The 19,484-nt window shown below is 45.6% G+C and overlaps 1 protein-coding gene across 3 annotated transcripts in view; it reads right to left on the bottom strand.

Annotated features, from left to right (window-relative positions):
• TTC12 (tetratricopeptide repeat domain 12) overlaps positions 1-19,178 on the bottom strand; it is a 45,357-nt gene extending 26,179 nt beyond the window's left edge. For all 3 annotated transcript variants that reach the window (XM_048511950.1, XM_048511951.1, XM_048511952.1), the window contains exons 1-7: positions 19,044-19,178; positions 17,514-17,599; positions 9,001-9,158; positions 6,636-6,669; positions 5,481-5,558; positions 4,165-4,286; positions 1,380-1,439 (exon numbers count right to left, since the gene is read on the bottom strand). In XM_048511950.1, coding sequence (XP_048367907.1) covers positions 1,380-1,439; positions 4,165-4,286; positions 5,481-5,558; positions 6,636-6,669; positions 9,001-9,158; positions 17,514-17,574 — 513 coding nt within the window. In that variant the 5' untranslated portion in view covers positions 17,575-17,599; positions 19,044-19,178. The remainder of the gene's footprint in view (positions 1-1,379; positions 1,440-4,164; positions 4,287-5,480; positions 5,559-6,635; positions 6,670-9,000; positions 9,159-17,513; positions 17,600-19,043) is intronic.
• Between the last annotated feature and the right edge of the window lie 306 nt (positions 19,179-19,484).

The raw sequence follows: 19,484 nt of genomic DNA, 5'->3' as shown, positions 1-19,484 counted from the left end.
GAACTCTGAGAGGAGTCCGAGGTGGGGCATGGCTGGTACCAGCATGCCCTGAAGTGAGGTCGCTGCCAGGGCCTGGGGCTTCTTGTGGGGCCCATTGCCTCAGACCTCACCCATGCACCCCCATAGCACCTGTCTGCAACTGCGTTCCCAACTGCCCAAGGGCATGGGGTGGGGCACTGTGGTGGCACCATCTGGAGGCAATGGAAGCAACACACGCAGCAGTATATGCTGGCCTTGCTGCAGAGAAGCAGCTGTGCAGGTGGGGCAGGAAACTGAACTTGTGCTGTGGGAGGGCTTGCAAGTAGGAGATAGATACATAGGCAGGTGGGGGCAGCCAGGTGTAGGTGTGGAAAAGAAGGCATGGGGGGTCTGGGGGAGGGGGGCAGATGAAGGCCTGGGCCACTGTCTCTCCAGCCCCCACCAAAAAAACCTAGTCTTCTGTGTAAGTGGGCAGCCATTTTTAAAACAAACAAACCAAGAAGGGAGAAACGGGAAGCTCTAAATGCTAGCAGACTGGGCTCTTCTAATCACAAATGAATACCACAAAAAAAAAATACCCTGATGCATCTGAGGTTACATAATTAAAAGACATCTAGCCGTAGAAATCCAGAGTTTTTTTTTAAATCACTTAGCATGCAACCTCACCAAGCTGAGAGAACTGAATTAGCACATTATGTTTACATTTTTGAACAGATCTCAAGGGATCCTGCCAGACAAATTAATTTACTGTTAATTACATCAATCTTTAATAAAACATTTTTGAGTTTAAACAAAGGGCTTGTAGAGTGGTTCTGCAAAGCAGGAATATAAATGTCTGAATCTGCTCCATGATATCAAGCATCTCATTTACATTTTTATTGGGAAGATGAAAATTGCACCCCACAAGACAAGGAAGACCCCCAGCAGCACCTTAGAGACTCACAAGATTTCAAGGGGACAAGCTTTTGAAAGCAAGGCTACCTTCTGGCGGCCAAAAGCTCATACCCAAACAACCCTTGGAAAAGACAGCTTTACATTTCATTATAGTAAAAATAGCTTTTGTTACTGCATGTATTGAGATTGCATTAGAACATAAAAATACAAACACGTGTTACTTTTGATACTGTAATACTGCTTTATTTGAATATATACAGTACCCTGCAACTCCTGGCAGTTTCTAAAATGCTCCTTGAGTTGAATCTAACTGTTCTTCTGTAGACCGACACAGCTACCTTCTGAAACTATCTTCTCAGTTGAGAGGACAGATGTGTGCATGTTAAGTAACAGGAGGGCTTTGAAATAGCTGCTCAAAGCCATCTATACTTCAAAGCCCAGTTCACCTGGCTACCTGTTTTCCCTCTCTACCACAGGTTAGCTGAGAAAACATAAGACAGTCTTACCCTTAAAGCCCATTCACAGTCAAGGACAGCTTTTTCATACTCCTGCAACTTGATGTACGCCTGAAACAAAATGAGTCAGAAGAGGTGGGATAGTTTAAGTTTATCTATTATATTCTTTATTGTCTACTTTTCTCATTCAAGGCAGATTACATAGAATAAATCAGTATAATCAACAGAGCGGGACATCCAAAAGGCAAAGCAATAGGATTTTACTTGTAGCGATCTGGAAATCAACTAGACATGCAGCGCAGAATAAGTATCAACATGATAAGAACTAGTTTACCAGAAAGTACCTTCCTAGGTCCTGCCTAGGTCCTTTTGCTTACAATAGAGTCCTTCCCTGAGTCCTGCCACTTACAATAGAGTCCTGCCGCATTGGTCGCCAAAACTGTGAGGCCAGAACTCAAATCCGGCCTGCTCAGCTGGTTTGAGAAAGATAGGTTAGAAATAAAAGCAAAAGACATCTGACATCAGAAACAAACAAACAGACAGTTTTTACTTAGCAGAATATAGATAAGAACATAAGATCTCTGACAGAAGGTAGCCCCTTCTGGGTGCTCTCAACAGAGAGACACGCCCACCATACGAAAGACCGTAGTCTTTATAGATACAAAGAATACAGACGTCACAGTTCATCCCCTTACTCACGTACATGATCCATAACTTTCATGTGCTATAAGCATGAACCTTAAAAATCCCATTGGATGATTCTGTCTCCTTGTCACATTAAGACAGCCTCTATTCTACGCGTCACATTCCTTCTGTTATTCAAACACTGCATGCTGTTAGCTCGTGGAACGTCTCTTGCCTTGAAACCCTTACGGGGTTTCTTTAAGTCAGCTGTGACTTGACAACACACATACACACAAACACACAGGGGCCTACTCACAGTAACAGATAGTACGAACAATACACAGTGCTATAGCCTATGGTCTCTTACTCTTTACTCCACGCATCTTTCTGAACCATATTGCTACCATGCAGCCCTATTTCCTGTGCAAAAAGCCCTCTGGGATCATTCAGGTTTGCCTGGCCTGAGAAGGCCAGAAGGGTGGGAGCTTTTCAGAACTAAAAGGCAGGTATGGGAGGACTCCCTGCACAAGATCTTCCAGTGACAGGAAGTGGCGCATCTCAACTTGCAGGAAGGAAGGCCCAAAAGCTGAACTGGCAACTGCTCACCACTCTCTGGGGCTCACTTGCATGCTTGTGTGTCATAAGTTCACGTGATTGGTGTTTGGAATATGCTGCCACAGGAGGTGGTGATGGCCACTAACCTGGATAGCTTTAAAAGGGGCTTGGACAGATTGATGGAGGAGAAGTCGATCTATGGCTACCAATCTTGATCCTCCTTGATCTCAGATTGCAAATGCCTTAGCAGACCAGGTGCTCAGGAGCAGCAGCGGAAGGCCATTGCTTTCACAACCTGCACGTGAGCTCCCAAAGGCACCTGGTGGGCCACTGCGAGTAGCAGAGAGCTGGACTAGATGGACTCTGGTCTGATCCAGCTGGCTAGTTCTTATGTTCTTATAAGACTACAGAGAAATGAGATGCCAGAGAACTGACAAGGAAACATCATGGAGTCTTCTCTATGTCAGAGGGCAAAACGCACAAAGCTCAATCCTTTTATAAATTACTGTCAAAAGTACCGTTCAATGGGATAGAGAATATGCTGAGAATATAGCGCAAAAGACTATCAAATGCTCTTTATGAGGCAAGCACAGGCTGAGGGAAAGGCTTTGAACAATTCCTGCTCAGCTGAGACATGTCCAGACTTCAGAAAAGCCCTGGAACCTAAAATCTGTGCTTGCATTCCAAGCTGCTAAAACATTGTTTTCACTCTTAAGAAGCAGTGATTAAAAAAAATAAAATTGGATTTTTTAATAAAACGATTTTGAGGGGAAAAAACCAATCTAAAGATAGTTTTCTATTTAAAATACATCATAGACCAAAATGTTACTCATCATGAAATAAGGATTAATGTTTAATTATATGGCATGAAGCTATGTATTCAATGTTTTTAAAAAAATTGGTAAATGAATCCCATTAATGCATTCACAATGCATTCCAGAGATTTCTGTAAAATTATTTGGGGCAGTTTCTTCTATGTATTGTCAAAGGCTTTCACGGCCAGAATGACTGGAGTGTTGTGGGGTTTCCGGGCTGTATGGCCGTGTTCCAGTAGCACTTTCTCCTGACGGTAATGCTACTGGAACAAGGCCATACAGCCCGGAAAACTGACAAACACCAGTTTTTTTCTATCTTCATTCAAAATATCTGAATGCTGCCTTTCTGTTCCAGCAGGACCAGCTTCTAGGATGGCTACTGTGCAAAACAGGCAGTCTGGCTAGATGAACCACAGGTTCCCATCATTTCGGGAGTGCAGCCTGTTATTTCCCTTACCACCAACTGTGTCTATGAAAAGAAGTGACACACAAAACACAAAAGATTCCTGGGAACACAACACGTGAAGTGCAACTTTGCAATTCTCCCCAGTGGAGGGGTGGGGGGCCTCAATTCATCTCGAGCCAACAGGAAAGGTGGGGTATTAAATATTTTAATTAATAAATAGGAGGGTGAAGTTAACTGAACCAAGGCAACATTGTACTGCAATATATGAAAACAAGGGATTGCATTTTCTTACTCAGGTCATCCGTCAGGAGCAGAGAACCGAATACAGATGTCATGAAAGGAAAGCAAATGAAGGTTATGCTGACCAGAAGGCTGCCCGGATTAATTTATGCTGAGAAGCCCACGAGCGCTACAGCTGCTTGCCTGCTACACTGACCTGTGCTCTGTTGGTATACAGCACCGGCATATCCTTCTGCTTCCTCAGTCCTTCCGTGTATTTCTGGATGGCAGCCGCATAGTCCCCTTTGCCAAAAGCGTCATTCCCCTGTTCTTTTAGTGCTGCAGTGGGAACAGCCATAAACAAGACTCTGCTTCTGCTGGTCACACTGTAAAGAAGCTCAGAAGTTCACAAGAATTGCCTTGACCCTTTAAGAGGGCAGAAGTGTCGGTCCAGGGCTGAATAGGTATTGGGATAACAACAGCAATGGGCCTACACACTGCAGAAGCAGGGAGGTGGTTGGAGGGTTGCAGAGTTAGATAGAGTGGGGTAATGTTGCCTAGTTACTCACTGGGGCCCAGAAACTTCTTCTTTCTGTTTTGCTTACTCCTTTCTTTCGTGCTGGCCAGATCAGACAAGGAGAGAGCTCTGCACTATACCTACCTGGTTAGCTGTTCTGTGTGTTTCAAAGTTAAGTCAAGGTTTTACTTCTTGAAAGAATCTTCATCCCGGACTCGTATTTACTTGCACAACTGCAACATCTCTCAGTAGGGCCATAGGACTCTTATCTCGCCACAGCTGCTATTTTTCTGATCTAATCATTTCTCCCCTGCTTTTATCAGACTGATTACATTGCGCACGATACCTACGCATCCTGAGTCCTTCTTTCCTCCCACCTTCCGACTGGGAAATCAGGATGCAGGGATCTCCATTCTGACTTGTGATCGACCAATGGGAGCTCTGTCTCTTGCAAGTCTCTGTCTCCTGAAAACCCTGATGGTCTCTCGGGTTCTACAACACCGAGATCTTTGGCTCCAACCTGTTCCTTACGAGTCACAATAATCACAAATTCTGAAGGGCTGTGTCACAAACTCTCTTTCAATTACAAATTCACTACGTTTACGCAGTGTTGCTATGAACACCATTTGGCCATTTTAAGCTATGTTTGAGGACAGATGATAAGCCAAATGAAAAATTATCCCTAGACTGAAGAGATGACTTATCACAGCTAGACATCAGAATGCTGGTGGTAAGGAATGAAGATGGTTTTTCCCCTTGGAGCCATGTAAGAGCGCAAGAGATGGTGTCTGAACTCTAGCAGCCATCCTGTACGCCAAAATGTCCTCTCTCCCCTCGCATCTCCCCAAAATGTCTACGTCAGGGGTGTCCAATTCTGGCGCCCTGGATGTTCATGGACTATGATTCCCATCAGTCCCTGCCAATTGGCCATGCTGGCAGGGGACTGATGGGAATCATAGTCCATGAACATCTGGGGCGCCAGAGTTGGACACCCCTTGTCTACATCCAGTTATTACCATTTGCAAGGGCCTCATTCTTTTTTCTTCTCCTGGCTCGTTCTTTGGCATCCTTTTCTAAAGCAGCCATAAAACCCTCTGAAAAAAAGGAGAGAGAAGTTTAATTTTTTTAAAAAACCTTGATCTTTCAAGAAAGCTAAATTGCAGAAGGGAGCAAGGCCATTTCTGAGATGTGGCACAAAAATCCGAAGAAGCCTTTTAATGAATGTGACACCGAATCAGAATTGCATATTTACACTCACAGCTCCTGCCTAGGAAAAGACTGATGGGATTTTTTTTTATCCCTGCCTTTGAAAGAAGCAACATCTCTAAGAAGACGGGGGCTTCTAATCTCTGGATAATGTAGCAACAGGATAACATTTGCTGGACGTCGCCTTAAAGTATTGAAGGTGCCAGCCGTTTAGGCTTGCTATGTAGACGTCTCTCATCACACTCAGATCAGTGTGGATCATATTAGTTCTTTATTTTGGAACTGAAAAGGAAAAACTGTTTTCTGAACCTACAGAATTCTGGTTAAGTTACCAAATCAAGAGCAACATGCAAATTTATTCCGTCAAATCGATTCAGAACCAGAGAGTTGATGGGGAGGGAAAGGGCAGGTCCTGACACATATGTACACTCACCACCTCCAGCCTAGCTATTGTCGAAAGCAGTATGGCTGTTTATTTATAAAGCAAAAATAAATTCAGCAATGGAAATCCAGTCAGTACAAAGAGAGAGAGAGAGAGAGAGAGAGAGAGAGAGAGAGAGAGAGAGAGAGAGCATAAAACACTGAGCAGCCCCAAATGGGCCTTGTAAAATGGTTCTTGGGACAGAAGCTGACTTTAAAATGATGTTAAAAGATCAACCATTTAATTAAAAGCCTGAACAGAAAGAAAATGTGTTGTCCTGGCACCTAAGACCAAGGAAAGGCTGGAAGAGGATGGCAGCAAACTAATGGCAAAGTATCTGTCCCTGCCCCACATGCCACCTCCTAGCCCTGCACACACACCCAACCTGGAAACAGCAAGGGACTCTTGTGGGTTTTAGATATCATTCCTATTCTTCTGGAATGTTGCAAACTCTCCTGGAACCAACCGTCTGGGACGCTGTCAACTCAGAGCGATAGAGCTTCCCGTGCTATTTTAATGCAAAATACACATTTATTTATCTTACCAGGATTTGTCAGCCCCTCCTGATCTGGCAAATCCTACAAGAGACAGGGGGAAGCAAAACATCAGCTCTAAGGTCTGGGGGAAAGAGGAAAAGGCAAAGGTTTGCTGTAACAGATTGCTTGGTGATGATCCTTAACTTTCATCTGTTCGAAGGTACCCACAGCATGAAAAAATATGAGAAGCAACAAAAGCAGATCAGCCTCATTTTTCAAAGTCACTTAAAGTACCACTCCACTAACCTACACCTCAAAATTGCAGTAGCGTTTCCAAAGCTGTCGGAGTTAATTCCATCAGGAGCATTCAAAAGTCACAGGAAGGAAGCAAAACAAACAATAAAAAGATAACTGAGGGCACAGGATAGAAAATCAATTTGGCAAAAGATTTCAGAGACACCTCAATTTGGCAAATTGCAGTTGTGTGTTGACACAGTAAAGTGTAATAATAGAACACTGCTGTACATGCCACAATTTAAGCTCCTTTTCGGAATAAAAGACCCCGGCTTGCAGCAGTGAAATGTTGAGGAGGGGGTCCTGATAAGGTTTGCACTCGTGCAGGAAAAACATCCTGATCAGCATACTTAGAAGAGATGCAATTTAGGGATGTCTAATTGGAAAATCTGTCTGCCTGGACACAGCCATGAATTTGTTTTATTTATTTATTTATATTTATTTATTTATATATTAAATTTGTTAAACCGCCCACCCCCGAAAGGCTCTGGGCTGTGTACCGTAGGCCAAGGACCACATTGCATCCAACAGGCCAACAACAACATGACAACAATAAATTAAGGCCCTTTCCGCACACGCAAAATAATGCGTTTTCAAACCACTTTCACAACTGTTTGCAAGTGAATTTTGCCATTCCACACAGCTTCAAAGAGCACTGAAAGCAGTTTGAAAGTGCATTATTCTGCATGTGCGGAATGAGCCTAAGTTAAATTAAAACAATGTACAGAATCTATAAAAACATAAACCATAGCAGCATTAAACAAAATGACAATAGTGCAAAAGCAAGAATATCCCAAAGCCGGGAGGGGATGTTATTTGATGTTATATTGGGCGTGCTAATGATGGAATAGCACGCCGTACAGGGGTATCCTGGAGGGGGAACCTGCGGCCGGCCTCACCAAAGGTCCCGTGGAACAAAACTGTTTTGCAGACCCTGCAAAATATTTTAAAATATTTTATGCCACAAATCTCTCTGGGGATGTTTTGGTGCCATGCCAGGCTGTTTCTCAGGTTGCCACCCACCCAGCTTCAGATGGAAGAGGAAATCAAATCAGAGCATTCGAGGATGACCAGAGTGAGGTGGTAGGTTGACACTATAGTGAGCGGGTTGTCCTTAGTTATGTTGGTTCCAGGCCATGCAGGGCTTTGAAGGTTAACAGTGGGCCTTTCCCCACTTTCGTCCTTCCCCTCTACACTGCGCGCTGCTCTCAGCACGCAGCATCCCAGGCACGCGCCCGGCCGTCCCCACGACCCCGCGCTCTGCGCGGGGCCATCAAAAGGCGCTGTTGAGAAGAGCGCCCGGGATGCTGCGCGCTGAGGGGCGCGACAGCAGCAGCTTTGGGGCGGCTGCGCTGTCGCCACCCCTCTCAGTGGGGAGTGCCGGGGGACCCCGCGCTACTCTCCTCGAGTAGCGCAGGGCTTAAGGGAAGTTGGGAAAGGCCCAGTAACACCTTGAAGCAAACTGGAAGCCAGCATGAAGGAAGAAGACTGGAGTGATACGATTCCGACGACCCCCGCTACCCCCTCCCCAGCAAGATGTGGTGGGAAAGAGGAAGTGACAGAATGCTGAATTGGCAGAATGCACAGTGCCAGACGACAGGTGAGAAAGTCACATTTTTGTATTCTACACTCTAGTTTTTTTTTTAAAAAAAACTTAGAAGCCCCTCACTGCAAAATACAAAGCTAGCAGCATAGTGAGCAGTGTTGGCTAAATCCCGGACTGATTATTTTTCTACTGCGCAGGAAGGTTTTTTAATGTGAAGCAGGGAAAAAAAACCCTGACAGACACCTTCTGTAATAGCTCAGGGCCATTTTCTGTTGGCTACAGTAGAGTTGCAGCTGCAAAAACTGGTATCACCAACAGTGACCTAATGAAGCAAAATGGAACGGGGGTACAACAGCAGACAGAACACAACAGTTTCATATAACAGTAATTGGTTTTGCAACCTTCTGGGAATTGTAACTCATGCTGGAAAGGAAAATAGCAATGACCAATATGCTGCAAAATCATATAGATGATTTTCTGTGCAGACTCTTCCAGAACTGAAAAACTGAACAAGGGCAAAAGCCCCCGGTCTGTCACCCTGGCTGAACAGGTCATTGTCTGACACTCCAGAAGTCTTTTAAAAAAGAAAGAACCTTGACAGATGGACGTGTATTGACGAGACTTCTGTCCACCCTGCGGCTGGAGTCATTCTCTTCTTTCTCCTTAATGGAGCTGAATCTTTTCTCTGTATCTGCGATGGCTTTCTCCTGAACACCTGGGTCTGTGGAATTCAGGCCTTGAATCAAGGTGGCTGAAAAGAATGATAAAGAGAAGTAGGTATGTACGTCTAAGGCAAAGTGCAACAATCCAGAGATACTTCCCCATTTCTGTAAAGATTTGGAAGCTAAGAAGAAGAGTTGGGTTTATATCCCCTCTTTCTCTCCTGTAAGGAGACTCAAAGGGGCTGACAATCTGCTTTCCCTGCCCTTCCCACACACAACAAACACCCTGTGAGGTAGGTGGGGCTGAGAGAACTCCGAAGAACTGTGACTAGCCCAAGGTCACCCAGCTGGCATGTGTCGGAGTGCACAAGCTAATCTAGTTCCCCAGATAAGCCTCCACAGCTCAAGTGGCAGAGCGGGGAATCAAACACAGTTCCCCAGATTAGAGTGCACGTGTTCTTAACCACTACACCACGCTGGCTCTCCTGGTTGGTCCTGGTTAGTACTTTGATGGGAGAACACCAAGGAAGTCGAGGATTGCTATACAGAAGCAGGCAAAGGCCTTGGGCCAGTCACAGTCCTCTCAGGACTCTCTCAGCCCCACCTACCTCATAAGGTGTCTGTTGTGAGGAGAGGAAGGGAAAGGAGCTTGTAAGCCACCTTGCGTCTCCTTACAGGAGAGAACGGTGGGGTATAAATCCAAACTCTTCTTCTTCTTCTAAAGCTAATGGTGTACTCTGGCCTCAGTAGTGCGATTAGAAGGGCATAACTCTTGTTTGAGATGGCACTACTGCTGGTTTAATTGCCTTAAATGGTATTTTATTTAATGTAATCATTTATTCAGACTGGTATGTAGGCCATTTTAGATCCCCTTCGGGTAGAAAAGTGCGTGTTGAGGGGAAGTGCCTAAAAAAACTATAATAGATAGACAGATGTGTTAGGTAAATTCCAGGATTCCTATTAGGATTAGATATTGGTCACATACTGAGTAACCCATAGAGCTAGAAGGAACGAGAAAAGAGAAATTGTATTTCATTCCTCTGAGCAATCTCAGTATTACTGCATTTGGAAAAGAGTCTGTATTCTCTAGCACCTGTTTGTTTTCTCTGCTGCCCTGGTGCTGTAAACTTGTTTCCTCGGCAGTCTGCTTTACTTGCATTGCACAGACTGCGGTGGGGAGGGGGGCATTTGGGAAGAAGAAGTAATGAAAAGATGATTGTCATTGGGCAAGTGCAAAAGGAAGCAGAAATGGAATAACCACCTTTCCTTTCTTTATTCGTATCCCATGGCAGTTTAAATTGATTTTCTAATTCACCTCGGAGAAATTTCAATTATGGCTTGGGTTATCGGGTTTTCTACAAACATGAGCTCAACAAAGGCAGAACTTCAATGGCAGAAGGCATCCAAAACAGTTAATCTGTTCAGCAGAGATAAAATGCTGACTTGGGAATAGTTAGATAGTCTCATAAAAATGTTCTGTCTTTCAAATCTTTCGGAATGCTCAGAGGCGCAGTGCGTCAAGGCGTTCGCCGGCCAAGTCCTCCAATTAAGTCTGTGCCGGTCAATTTGTCCGGCATTGAAGTCCACATCAAAAAGTTGTTTAGAGCCTGGGGGAAGCAATTGCATTGCATATTTGAAAAATCTGCAGAGGGTGTTGTTTGCATCTTGTTGTCTGAAGATTTGGGCTGCCAAAACATAACTGATGGACGGATTGGATGCATTTCTCCAACACTCCTGGTGCCAGAATCTGTACCATCAAAAGCAAAAAATATGCACCGGTCTTTCAACAGACCTGAGGCTTGATTTCTAAGTCCTCACAAAGAGCACTCCTGTGCAGAATTACCTCCGTCTAAGCCCACTGAAAGCAGCAGTCTTAAACTGGAGCAACCCTGCACAGAATTGTCCTGATAGAATCTCAGATTCTATTCCAAGTCTCTGTACAATGCAGGAAATCCAAAACTACAGCAATCTCGGCAGATGACTGGGAGCCTATACCTGAAGCTTCCACCAACTCAATTGGGTAAATGATTCCACTGTCTTACTGTAGGCCCTCTAGAGCTAGCCTTGTCTGCTGTAGCAGCACAGAACAAGTCTTTGCCATTTTTTTATTTAATGTATATCCTACTCCCTCACAAAGAGGCCCCAAAGTGACATGTATAATTCTGTATAATTCTCTCTGTGAGGAAAATTGGGATGAGAGCACGTGACTGGCCAAGGCCACCTGGCAAGTTTCTGAGGCAGAGTGCTGATTTGGGCCCTTTCCACACAGACACTTTAAAACGTTTTGACGCAGGAAATACAACATTTCCTCCATTTCTGCATGGGGTTTTTTTACCCCAAAATGTTTTATTTGCGGCCTCAAAACGTTTAAATGAATGCCCTTTTAAAATGATTCTTTTAAACATTTTCCAAACGGCTTCATTTGCCCATGCAGTCCAATTCCAATTCCAAAGCCTTTATTGGCATTATAAATTACAGAGTTAGTAGAAAAGGGGCATTTATCTACTAACTGAGACATTAAAACATTAAAATACATTAAAACATTAAATACATTAAAACCATGTTGAACATTCACAACCATGCCTTGTAAACCACACATATAAATTAATTTAACCATTACTACTATGTAGGCAATGATTGCGCCTGACCAAATAGTGCCTCAAAAAACTTGCAACATTCTCACATACAAGATCACAGGACCCGTTGAGTAGAAAGTTCATCACAGATGGTAATCTGACAGCGTTTAAGCTCTCTACCAATGGACAGATGTACATGGAGCGTAACGACTCGTATATTGGACATTCCAATATTACATGTTGAACCGTCTCAGCAACGGCCATGTTACATTGACATAACCTGTTCTCATATGGAGTGTTATTATACCTGCCAAGAGTCATAGCGTTAGGTAGAGCATTAAAACGAGCCAAAGTGTACACTCTGCGTTGTTTGGGATTGCACAGAATGTACAGATAGTTGGCACAGTAATCTGATCGGACAATTCCCAAGGCCTGTGGGGAGCAGCTTCCCCCCCCCCCACCTGCAACATTCTCAGTTTCTCTCGTTCAACTAAAACAGATTTAATTTCATTATGAATTCTGATGGCAGACATAGTTTGGAACTGGTCAGCGGTTAAGCCCATGTTGTTAAGCCATGCAGTCCCTTTAAGACATTATCCACCCCACTCCGCTCTCCCTGTATTTCCTCCTTGGCCCCGTTTTCTCAGTTCACTCCCTGACCCTTGACTGTTTTTCCTGCAGGTTTCTTTATTTGGTGGGGTGCGGGGGACTTCAGAAGGTGCAGAGAATTGCAGCATTCTGCTGTGAAGCACAGAAGCAATGTTCTCAAACAAAAAGGGTTAAATCACAAAATGGCAACAAGAAATTGCTTGGAGGGGGTGAGTGCAAACATAAATTGGGGTAAGGGGGGAATGAAAATGTTTAAGAAACGTTTTGGGGGGTTTGTGCGGAAAGGGCCTCTGCCCTTTTTCACACACACGATTTGTTCCAGATTTAATATGTGAGGTCGTCACTGTTTCTGGCTTTTTTCGCACACACTTGAGCCGTAATGTGTGCCGACCCCCAATCTGTACCTCATTTCAGCCTTTGTCCCACATTTTTCCTGTCGCTCGATAACTGTGCAACTTTCTTGGATAAAACGGATTCCCCCCACAATCTGGTGCCTAGGTGCAAAACACAACTGGAGCAAGCGACTGCGAGGGGTCATGCCCACCGTGTGATGTGATTTTCTGCAACCAATCAGGATGTGATTGAGCTTGCCAGTTGGACCCTGGACGGCACAACAGTCAATTGGAATCGTCGTTTGCACCGCATTCCAGGGCGATGCAAAAAAACCGGAGTTGCGAAACAACCAGAAGATCCGTAACAACCTGGTGATGTGTGAATGCTATAGAGCGACGAAACAGCAACAAAAAGGTCAGGATGTCGATGCGGATTGCTTTAATTCTAGAACAAACTATGTGTGCAAAAAAGGCCTCTGTCTCCCAGACCCTAGTCCTACACTTGAGCCACAACACTCCACCCACCCACCCACCCACCCACCCCCATTTGCTGTCGATGTCTGCCCTTCAGGTACTTGAGCAGGGTGCTCCTGTCCTCCCTCCGATTTTTATTCTCCAGGCTAAACATTCCCAGTTCCTTCCATGTGTTTCCCAGACCCCTCACCACCACGGAAACCCATTCCAATGGCAATATGTCTGTCTGTCTCAAACTGCAGTGTCCGCAACTGGATTGTAGGGCTTCTACTGAGGCTGCCTTAAACTGTACGAGGCTTTGCTGCAGCTGCGTCACGAGGCCAGCTCTTGTTCCACTGCTGGTGGTGAAAAGTGCTGTCAAGTGGCAGGCAACTTGGGGTGACCCTGTAGAGTTTGCAAGGCAAGAGACAATCAGAGGTAGTTTGCCATTGCCTGCCTCTACATAGCAGCCCTGGTAGTCTCCCGTCTAAATACTAACTAGGGTCAAAACCTGCTTCATGTCCAAGATCTAATGTGCTTAGGCCAGCCTGGACCATCCAGGTCTGGGTACATATTGATGGAATTCATTTATTATTTTATTAGTAGGCTAAAGGTGGTTTCACTGGAGGTTTTCTTGCCCACATGTTATAACTTTTGTACTTTCATCTTGTGATGATTTAAACACAGGTTTTCCCTGGTCAAATCTAACTATTACAACATGCTACCTCTCAAGAAAGTCCAAAGCTCATTCTGTTGATGGAGGGGGGAACAGCCACCGCCCCTGCAGCTCTACAGCATTGTTTGGAGGCGGTCGCTGGTTGGTTGCGACAGAGCAGGTTAAAACTGAATCCATCGAAGACGGAGATCCGCTGGCTGGGCCGCGAGGGGGAGAGGGGGATGTTTCAGCCGCCAGTGTGGAAGGGGGCCACATTGACACCGGCCCCCTCCGTACGCAACCTGGGGGTCCACCTGGATTCGTCTCTATCAATGGAGACCCAGGTGGCCCATATAACCCGGGTTGCTTTTTTCCACCTTCGTCAGGCCCGGCGGTTGGCCCCCTTCCTCTCCCAGACCGACCTGGCCACAGTGATCCATGCAACGGTCATCTCCAGATTAGACTATTGTAACTCGCTCTACGCGGGCCTTCCCTTGCGTTTGATCCGGAGGTTAAAACTGGTCCAAAATGCAGCTGCGCGTTTGCTCACAGGTAATGCCATCTGGGATCATATCCAGCCTGTACTGCGGCAGCTGCATTGGCTCCCAGTAGAGTTCCGAATCATCTTCAAGGTGCTGGTGCTGATCTTTAAGGCCTTACGTGGCCTGGGACCTTCGTATCTTCGGGACCGCATCACCCCACATGTCCCAATGCGGCCTCTTCGTTCAGCAGAGGCCAATCTACTGGTGGTCCCTGGCCCCTCGATGATACGGCTGGCCTCCACGCGGGCCAGGGCCTTTACAGCCCTGGCCCCAGCCTGGTGGAATGCCCTTCCACCAGCTATCCGGGCCCTGCGGGACCTCATGGAGTTCCGCAGGGCCTGTAAGACGGAGCTGTTCCGCCGGGCCTTTGGAGGTACCAGCCGTTGATGGTGCCCCCCCGGCCGTAAATCTCGGCCTATCATCTTGGGACTTACTGTCCTCCCTTCAGCAAGAGGGTTTGAAATTGGGATTGCGGACGCCATTTTATAAATTAAGTTAACTATTGTATTTAGTCTCCTATTTTACCGCTGTTTTTAAAGGTTTTAATTGTTTTTAGCTGCATATGATGGTTACTGTGCTGTACACCGCCCAGAGCCCCTAGGGGATGGGGCGGTTTAAAAATCTAATAAATAAATAAATAAATAAATAAATAAATAAATAAATAAATAAATAAATAAATAAATAAAAGTACTGTGGGACTCCTGGGCTTATGCATTTGATGTGTATGAGTAATCCTGATCCACAAATAACTGGCAAAGTCCTTGTTCTGTGTATCCCTGGGAGCTACGTATTGTGATTTGTGGTTAAGGGATGTCACCGCACATCTCACTACCCACAAGCCATATCACTGTAGTAGTTAATGGAATGGAGTGTTGTCGGGTTTCCAGGCTGTATGGCCGTGTTCCAACAGCATTTTTTCCTGACTTTTCACCTGCATCTGCAGCTGGCATCTTCAGGGGATCTCTGAAGATGCCAGCCACAGATGCAGGCGAAACGTCAGGAAAAAATGCTATTGAAACACGGCCATACAGCCAGGAAACCCCACAACACTCCAATGTTTCCGGTCATGAAAGCCTTAGACAATAAGGGAATAATAATTAATTTCAGGACCGCTGAAAGTCCTGCTTCTTAACTTGGTGAAAGGTTAGGAAATTCTGAATTTCCTCTATGATATATTAGCTGGCAATATTTCCCTGCATATTTCCAGACTTGCTAAAGAAGTGCTTCTAACCACATGAACAGAAAATGTTTTCTACACTTTATTCCCAGGTCTGCAGACTTTTCAAGCGCAAAACGGAGCTGCAAGTTAGAGCAGACAATCAGGTCACAGGTGTCAATAAGGGGTTAATTTTACTTCCAGTTCCACTACTGCCAACACTGCCCAAACACACGGAAATTGAAAAATGTTCCTTAAGAACGAGTTTCAGGTCTCTTGGAGTCCAAAGAACAAGAAGCAGAACAAGACTGTCTTACAGAGCCAGAGAGTGAATCTGAAAAACGTGCTGGGTACAACTAATCAAAGGTTAGTTGAAGCAGATAGCACCACAGCAAGTGAGACAGGATGTATCTTTACATTTGTAATACCGGCACACAATGTTTTCAAATGAATGCAAGAGCATTTGCACTCCTATGTAAAAATGTCTAATACCCTGGAAGAATGATGATTTAGATCTACGTTTTTGCCGCAGTTCCATCAGGCAGTGCTGCCGGAGGAGGGGGGGGCACATTTTTTAGTACCGCCGTGCTGTTCTTATCCTCAGCTAGTATTTGCGATTCTCACATTTAGATTGCAGTGTTCTTGTTCTTGGCTAATCTCAGGAGCAAGACTGACTGCTTCAAAATGATTTTTGAGATTGCATAAATAAATTAATGTTTACAAAAGGGTTTCTAAATTGTCAGATGAAATTATCTGTCAAGATGCCAGGTCTTATCACCATTTTTAAAAATAGACTCTCACATGACAAAGTTTCAAAGTTTTTAAATTATTGATTGTCGTGAGAGCACCAGTTTTAAGAGAATCTTTTCAACCTAGAGAGCAAATAATTCAAAGGATTACTTGCAAGAAACTTGCCATAGATGCATAACTGTGCTTTCCATGATCAACTATGTGTCTATTTAGTACTATACCTTTGCAACTTTTTATTAGAAAAAGCTGCTCTAACTAATCATCTGTAGACTGTGCTTTCATGATATCCTCCCCAAAACATATTTTCTGCTGGAAATAATCTCAAGATGAAGCTTTTACATAATGTCTGAATGGTCAGACTAGGGACCAATAAATCCCAAACATCTAGAAATGTGTCAGTTTCATCTAGAAACCTGAAAATCTCAAATATGTTTCTGGGCAGAGTGTAGTTTGGGGAGCAGCAAATAACTGTTGAGTACTACATGCCTATATGCATTGTTTTTCAATGCTTCCAATGTACAATAATAAAAAAAGATTGTCCAATAATAATCCCAGGCAAATTGCATTTAATTTCATTATAGTGGTAATTCACCACATATGACAGAACTATGCAGCAGAAAAAATGCTGGACATTGACAAGGTGAAATCCACCTGACATAGCCACTATTTGCCTCAGGTATGGAATCCTTTGGGGTCATACTGATTAGTTTCACAAAGAGCAAGATAAAGTAGCATTTTGTACAGGACAACCAATGTTGTGTGTATAGCAGACAGCAGCCCCTTTCAGAGACAACCATTTAAAATAACATTTTTTACGCTCAGTCAAAAGTCACAAGTAGCTATGCCGGAACAAAACAAACCGGGGGGGGGGGGGGGGGGGGGAGGAGAGAGAGAATGACCAGATCCTAGTCTTCAGCTGTGAAACCTGTTTCACATCCAGCACTGTCTAGTCTAATTAAAGTTGCAGACCTGACGTTTTTCCATCGTGTTCAGAAACACCCTGGTTTTTTTTCTCCCCAACTGTTTGTTTTGTTTTGCACTAAATACAAAACACTGTGAAGAGTTCTGAGACACTCAAATGTTAGCTTGTTTATAAAAGGGTATTGTTTGTTTCTAGATGAAATCAGGTAATTTACAACCATAGTGACTAGAAATGCTTATGGGTGTCAGTTTCATCTAGAAACCTGGAAAGTGGCTCAGCAACTACCTCCATTATTCCCGTTTCTCTAATTCCCAGTGAAATGAAATACACCGCACTTCCCAAAACTGCAGCTGGGATTCTTAAAGCAACAATCCAGCACAAGTCTTTCGAACAGTGTTCAAACTCAACACTAGCATGATTTTCTCCAAACATTTTCACAGTCTACTCACTAATTTCATCCACATCACTAAGGAACCTCTGCAAATCCTGCTCCTCTTGTTGATTAGACATCTTGACCTCAAATCACAAAGGAAACCTGTAGGAAGAAGAGGCGGAGAGGAATTAGAAGCATAAAATCCCTCGAGATTCATTACCATGCTTAACGCTTGCCACCTTGTGGCTGTTCTGAGGGTTTATTGACACAGCTTCCCAGACTACCAACGAGGGTTTCTGCTGCCGCTGCTCTTCAGATGTGCTCGCAGTATATACTGAGCAGGCCATTTTCACTCCCATGGCCAGCCCTCAAGTAATTCTGGAGCAGCAGTGGCGTAGGAGGTTAAGAGCTGGTGTATCTAATCTGGAGGAACCGGGTTTGATTCCCAGCTCTGCCGCCTGAGCTGTGGAGGCTTATCTGGGGAATTCCGATTAGCCTGTGCACTCCCACACACGCCAGCTGGGTGACCTTGGGCTAGTCACAGCTTCTTGGAGCTCTCTCAGCCCCACCTACCTCACAGGGTGTTTGTTGTGAGGGGGGAAGGGCAAGGAGATTGTCAGCCCCTTTGAGTCTCCTGCAGGAGAGAAAGGGGGGATATAAATCCAAACTCTTCCAAACTCTACTGCAGTTCAGGGAGGGAGCTGACGCTTCTCTGCACTGCAAGAGGAGCCGCCCAACAGTTCTGCCCCTTATGGAAGAACAGAGCCCCTAGAGGATGGGGCGGTATAAAAGTTTAATAAATAAATAAATAAATAAATAAATAAATAAAACTGGTGAAGTGTGAGTTTGGGCCTTTCCCCACTTTCGTCCTTCTCCTCTATGCAGCAGCATTTTGTTCTCCAGTCGCGCCAGCATCCCAAGCGGCAGCGCCCGGCCGTCTGACCAGCGCTCTGCACGGGGCCATCAAAAGGCGTCCTTGGCCCTTTCCCCACTTACCCTTTTCCAAGGGTTGCTGCGCGCAATTCCCAGCGCGCGGCATCCCTGGCGCACGCCCGGGCATCCCCACGACCCCGCGCAGAGGGGTCATCAAAAGGCGCCCTTTGAAAGAGCGCCAGGAATGCCTCGCGCTGAGGGGCGCGAGAGCAGCAGCGTCGGGGCTGCTGCGCTGTCGCCGCCCCTCTCAGTGGGGAGTGCCGAGGGACCCCGCGCTACTCTCCTCGAGTAGCGCGGGGCTTAAGGGAAGTGGGGAAAGGCCCAGAGTTGTTTCCTACTGCTAAGAATCAAGCAATGTCCGAGACCTACAGGTGCCACCCTAAGACTTCCCTGAGAGTCAGCCCCACTGAATAGACCAAAGCTGGATACTGAGTAGAGAGATGCACTACAAAGGCTCTATAACATATATGTGCACTATACATGATTTATGATGTGAATCATGATGCGTGCATGACAACTACATCATTCGGGTGCAGGGTCGCTACGCCTCCCCGCAGTGGGATCGAAACCTACAACTGGGCTTTGGAGAAAAGTGGGGGGAAGAGGAAGACGCCCCCCCCCCCCCCCGCCGTACTGACTGCATCCTCTCTGCTCTCGCAAAAGCCGCCCGTACCGCAGTCCTGCGCGGCGCGGACGATGCGCGCGTTTCCACCGGCCCCTCCGCTCCCACTTTGCTCGCAGGTCGAGCAGCGTCCCGGCGGTCTCCATGGCAACCGCGGGGTCCAAAATGGCGGCCGGGAGTCAGGGCTGGGGGGCGTGGCGTATGCAAAAGAGGCGACCCGGAACGCAGCGGGGAGGGAGAGAGAGAGCCGAGCGGATGCCCCGCAAGGGATTCTGGGTGGGGCGTCCGTGCTTCTGTTTCACCTCAGCGCAGGGGGGCAAGACCTGGAGTTTTGAGGGTGGAGCCTGGAGGGGCGGGGTTTGAGGGGAGGAGCTTCAGAGGCGTCAGGATTCCAAGTGGCCTGGAGAGATTAGAAAACTGGAACAAAACAAACAAAATGACTTTCAACAGAGATAAGTGTACGATTCTGCACTTAGGCAGAAAAAAATGGGT

The sequence above is a fragment of the Sphaerodactylus townsendi genome, linkage group LG12, assembly GCF_021028975.2.
Source record: "Sphaerodactylus townsendi isolate TG3544 linkage group LG12, MPM_Stown_v2.3, whole genome shotgun sequence".
NCBI lineage: Eukaryota > Metazoa > Chordata > Lepidosauria > Squamata > Sphaerodactylidae > Sphaerodactylus > Sphaerodactylus townsendi.
Note: the sequence above shows the minus strand (reverse complement) of the source record. Positions and strands in the feature narration are given on the sequence as shown.